General features: G+C 42.2%; 1 protein-coding gene across 1 annotated transcript in view; it reads right to left on the reverse strand.

Annotated features, from left to right (window-relative positions):
* The window catches only part of LOC111973418 (solute carrier family 35 member F1), a 118,496-nt gene extending 112,496 nt beyond the window's left edge, over positions 1–6,000 (reverse strand). Inside the window, exon 1 of the mRNA XM_024000783.1 lies at positions 5,562–6,000. Within this exon, the coding sequence (XP_023856551.1) occupies positions 5,562–5,686 (125 nt within the window). The 5' untranslated portion in view covers positions 5,687–6,000. The remainder of the gene's footprint in view (positions 1–5,561) is intronic.

Below are 6,000 nucleotides of genomic sequence, written 5' to 3' on the forward strand. Positions count from 1 at the left end.
CGTTTCTCTTTGCTTATTTGAGCTGTCCTTGCCATAATATGGACTAGAGCTGTGTTCGAATACTCATACTAACCTCACTAACCGTACTATTTGTGACGTGAATTGAGTATATAGATGCTTATTGGTCATTGTATGGATATAGTTAGTATGCCAAAAGTTCCCGGATGTCATTCTAAATTCGCCAAATTATGAAGTATACACATAGAGGACACTATTTCCATACTTTAGGGCCCATAATGCAATTCTTCAGGAAATGGGCGTGGCTTCAAATCAAAATCAAATCAAACGTTATATGTCACATGCGCTGAATACAACAGGTGTAGACTTTACAGTGAAATGCTTCCTTACAAGCCCTTCACCAACAATGCAGTTTTAAGAAAATACAAAAAATAAAAGTAAGGAGATAAGATTAACAAATTATTAAAGAGCAGCAGTAAATAATGCAAATAGTCTGGGTAGCCATTTGATTAGCTGTTCAGGAGTCTTATGGCTTGGGGGTAGAAGCTATTTAGGAGCCTCTTCGACCTAGACTTGGCACTCCGGTAATGCTTGCCGTGTGGTAGCAGGGGAACAGTCTATGACTAGGGTGGCTGGAGTCTTTGACGATTTTTAGTGCCTTCCTCTGACACCGCCTAGTATAGAGGTCCTGGATGGCAAGAAGCTTGGCCCCAGTGATGCACTGGGCCGTACGCACTACCCTCTGTAGTGCCTTGTGGTCGGAGGCCGAGCAGTTGCCATACCAGGCAGGGATGCAACCCATCAGGATGCTCTCGATGGTGCAGCTGACAAACCTTTTGAGGATCTGAGGGAGCATGCCAAAACTTTTCAGTCTCCTTTCGGGGAATAGGTTTTGTTGTGCCCTCTTCACGGTAATCCGTCTGGCCCTGCGACCTTGTGAATGTTGACCTGTTTAAAGGTCTTACTTACATCGGCTACAGAGAGCGTAATCACACAGTCGTACGGAACAGCTGATGCTCTCATGCATGTTTCAGTGTTACTTGACTCGAATCGAGCATAGAAATTATTTAGCTCGTCTGGTAGGCTCGTGTCACTGGGCACCTCTCGGCTGTGCTTCCTTTTGTAGTCTGTAATAGTTTACAGGCCCTGTCACATCCGACGAGCGTCGGAGCCAGTGTAGTACGATTCGATCTTAGTCCTCTACAGTCGTGGCCAAAAGTTTTGAGAATGACACAAATATTAATTTTCACAAAGTCTGCTGGCTCAGTTTGTATGATGGCAATTTGCGTATACTCCAGAATGTTATGAAGAGTGATCAGATGAATTGCAATGACTTGCAAAGTCCCTCTTTGCCATGCAAATGAACTGAATCCCCKAAAACATTTCCACTGCATTTCAGCCCTGCCACAAAAGGACCAGCTGACATCATGTCAGTGATTCTCTCCTGGACACAGGTGTGAATGTTGACAAGGACAAGGCTGGAAATCACTCTGTCATGCTGATTGAGTTCGAATAACAGACTGGAAGCTTCAAAAGGAGGGTGGTGCTTGGAAACATTGTTCTTCCTCAGTCAACCATGGTTACCTGCACGGAAACACGTGCCGTCATCATTGCTTTGCACAAAAAGGGCTTCACCGGCAAGGATATTGCTGCCAGTAAGATTGCACCTAAATCAACCATTTATCAGATCATCAAGAACTTCAAGGAGAGTGGTTCAATTGTTGTGAAGAAGGCTTCAGGGCGCCCAAGAAAGTCCAGCAAGCGCCAGGACCGTCTCTTAAAGTTGATTCAGCTGCGGGATCGGGGCACTACCAGTAAAAGCTTGCTCAGGAATGGCAGCAGGCAGGTGTGAGTGCATCTGCACGCACAGTGAGGCGAAGACTTTTGGAGGATGGCCTGGTGTCAAGAAGGGCAGCAAAGAAGCCACTTCTCTCCAGGAAAAACATCAGGTACAAACTAATATTCTGCAAAAGGTACAGGGATTGGACTGCTGAGGACTGGGGTAAGGTCCTTTTCTCTGATGAATCCCCTTTCCGATTGTTTGGGACGTCCGGAAAAAAGCTTGTCCGGAGAAGACAAGGTGAGCGCTACCATCAGTCCTGTGTCATGCCAACAGTAAAGCATCTGGGCTCTGGGAACAAAACTTCGATATTTTGGGTCCATGGCCAGGAAACTCCCCAGACCTTAATCCCATTGTGAACTTGTGGTCAATCATCAAGAGGCGGGTGGACAAACAAAAACCCACAAATTCTGACAAACTCCAAGCATTGATTATGCAAGAATGGMCTGCCATCAGTCAGGATGTGGCCCAGAAGTTAATTGACAGCATACCAGGGCTGATTGCAGAGGTCTTGAAAAAGAAGGGTCAACACTGCAAATATTGACTCTTTGCATCAACTTCATGTAATTATCAATAAAAACCTTTGACATTTATGAAATGCTTGTAATTATACTTCAGTATTCCATAGTAACATCTGACAAAAATATCTAAAGACACTGAAGTAGCAAACTTTGTGAAAATTAATATTTGTGTCATTCTCAAAACTTTTGGCCACCACTGTTTTGACGCTTTGCCTGTTTAATGGTTCGTCGGAGGCGTCATTGGAGGCTTRACATCGTTTCCAGATTTGAAGAAAATGGCAGAAAATATGCAGTCAAAGTGCAACGAGAGTGGACACAAATTCATTGCTTTAACTAATTATGACAAATGTTAAGAAAATGTTGAGCAATGTAATAAAGTAATGACTTTTCAAATAAGTTACCACACACGCTATATTGGCTGCCAAATTGTTACCTACGCTGTCCTTACGAACCACATAGCGTATCATTACAGCAGTATGTCCCGGTATGTTGTTAGCTAGCTACCTAATATTAGTTGGCTACTTATACATCAAACTTGCCAGAATATTAACTATATGCTATCTAACTAACTACACAACGTTTATTGACTTAATTATTCCTGTCATTCTTAGCCTAGCTAAATGGTATAGTCAATGGACATTCGGGTGCTTTTATAAATTGGCTCTGGCTATCTACTCCGATTTCAGAGCACTCTTGTCTAAGTGTACCAGAGCYCAGAATAATTAATTTACAAGTGCTCAACACCCATTGAATATGGCCGGTGTCAGTAAACGTTGGCAAAAAAGCATAATTAAATTGTTGCCAGCAGCACAGTTACAGTCACCAACGCTCTGGATAACATGAAAACTGCCTAACCAGCTCTGCTAGGGCAATTAAAATGGTCAGTGGTCTCATTTGTGTCTGGAAGTAGCTAGCAAGCTAGCCAACGTTAGCTTGGGTTCTTGACTGCCGTACGCTCAAATCAACCCTAATCCTCAGCCCGAGCATCCAGTGTGCGCTCCGAGAGCAAAACGCTCTGAATTTACAAACAAACAATCTGACAACACTCTGAATTTACGAGCACACTCTGGCACTCCAGATTAAATTTAAGAACCCACCCGAGGTTGTAAAATGTATAACTAGTCAATTGTTATGCTAACTAGCTAGCAAGAGGTTGCATTATTACTTATATTATATATACTTACTATATATAATTGTTACTTATTTTCCACCATAATTTGCAAATAAATTCATTAAAAATCCTACAATGTGATTTTCTGGATTTCTTTTCTCATTTTGTCTGTCATAGTTGAAGTGTACCTATGATGAAAATTACAGGCCTCTCTCATCTTTTTAAGTGGGAGAACTTGCACAATTGGTGGCTGACTAAATACTTTTTTGCCCCACTGTATATACACACACACACAGTTTACTATTATTATTATTATAATATATTTTTMTATATATTTTTTATCCTGCTACCAGTCACTTTCTCCTAATCCCTGCCTATATGTACATTTCTACCTCAAATACTCTAGTATCCCTGCACATTGTAAAATTAGTACTGATCCTGTATATAGCTTCCTCTCTTTCTTATTTAAATTTTTTCCCTTTTTTCTCATATCAATMATACTTTTTTGATATTAAATACTGCACTGTTGGGTATGGCTTGCGAGTTAAGCATTTCACTGTACTTGTTGTGCATATGACAAATAAAACTTAAACTTGAACTATATGTCAGGGATGGATTTTTTCATATCTCTAAGCATAGAGCTATTGTACTCTTGGACAGCTCAGTACAGTAACTTCCAGCTGGTAAGAGAAGCCTTAAAGCTTGATTCTTTGTGCAGCCCTTGGCAACAGCCCCGGTAAGAGATACAACAGCGAGTCACTTTCACCGGGAGAGTGGAATTCTCTCCTTCCAGGACAACAATAGCCCCAGAGCAGCACAGTGAGCAACCCGATCTGGGCCTGCACAGATTACACCTCGCGGGACATTGTTCTCTGGCTAAATGGGAGTCCAAGGGATGAAAGGGCCAGCAGATGGCAAGGAGAGAAGAGAGCAGGCTGACCAAGACAAGACCACCAGCTGTCATCCTTCACTGTGCCCTCTCACTGTCACAGCTGGACCTCCATTACCCCTGTCTGAGGCTCAGAGGTACACACAACAAGCAGATACACAAGCACACGCCACACACATTCCGCGAGAGAGGAAACTTACACTTGCTCGAGTCTAGAGTGTACACCCACACACACTTCTTAAGGTGATATGGCACTGGCAAACACACACACACACACAGCGTTGACCCAAACCAACGTTTWGGAGAGTGGAATAAAAGCAAGCAACAGAAAGTATTCATTTAGTCACATAAGASACTCTGGTCCTGGGTTGTGGTAATGAATGTCTAGTCGAATTCTGTCTAGGGGTGTGGATGACTCAAGTAAACCATTATTTTCAGCCTATGAGTCTCCAACAGGTTTATTACTAGAACACTTGAATAGGCTTTGCTGAAAGACCCCCACGGGCACAAGAATAAGAACTCATCGTGGATGGGGGGATACACACAACAGAACAAAGACCATCCACTGGGCATTACTCTGATGATCACTCTTAATAAAGAATTTGCAGAGACTAGTAGCTTAATCACTATTATTGTCTGACCCGTGAATAGCCTACAATTGTTCATTGGAACCCCCAAGAGTCTGGAATGTTGGTTTTGGCCTTTTGGACATCATTTGAGAGAAAAGGTAACACCCTTTAAACGCATTAAACAAGCAGGATGGAAAAAAAAACATTCCATAGYCTATAACAAGCACATTATCCATCATTATGAGGACAGACAATAATAAATGAGCTAGGTAATTGTGATTTATGCAGGTGGCTGATGATGCTGAATTTTCAGGCACCAACGCTATTGTTTCCGTACAAATATAAAAAAACACATAGCCAAAAACAATATTTCAATATAGATTGAAAAATTATATTGTATTATAAAACTGTATTTATTCACACACTATGCTGAAATGTGTTTTCTTTCTCTGACCAATGCTCTGCTGTTTCAGAAGATGATGACGTTTTGATTGACGTGCACTGAATTTTAAACCTTGGCAAGTGGTGCTTTACAAAAGAACCGAATGAATCAACAATCATAGGCTATGTCAAGTGATTCTGATGTCGAATTAAAAACTTGAATAGTATGCATTTTTTAAAATCAAATGTGGTCCAGTAAAATCTGCAGTAGCATAACATTTCTCATCCTTACCTGCTAAACACTTTTCTTATCCTTTGAACCATGGTCGGCGATGACGTGATAGTTTCTGGAGGCATAGTCTCAATAGTGGTGACAACATGATTCTGCTGTGAGGAAATCATCTCTGAACTAAACATTTAACAATCAGAAACCAGGGCGCATTCTGCTCCGTGCAAGGAGATGACGTAGGCTCGGGCTACTCCACGAGGGTCGAGATCCAATTCTCCGGACGCGCGATGGATAACCTCAGCATTCCATAATTCACACAGGTGAAGGTGATGCTGACGATATTGATGTATTTCCACAGTGAGGAATGTGTTTTGGCCCCACAGCCTTTGGCGCGCGGGGGGCTCGTGCAAGATGCACCTGTTCCTTAGTGAAAATGTTTGCAGAGGTACCCCTGTTCGTCAGCGTGCATTTTCTTAATGCCTTCTCCGGACTGTGCGGTGAT

This window comes from Salvelinus sp. IW2-2015, linkage group LG14, assembly GCF_002910315.2.
Source record: "Salvelinus sp. IW2-2015 linkage group LG14, ASM291031v2, whole genome shotgun sequence".
Classification (NCBI taxonomy): domain Eukaryota; kingdom Metazoa; phylum Chordata; class Actinopteri; order Salmoniformes; family Salmonidae; genus Salvelinus; species Salvelinus sp. IW2-2015.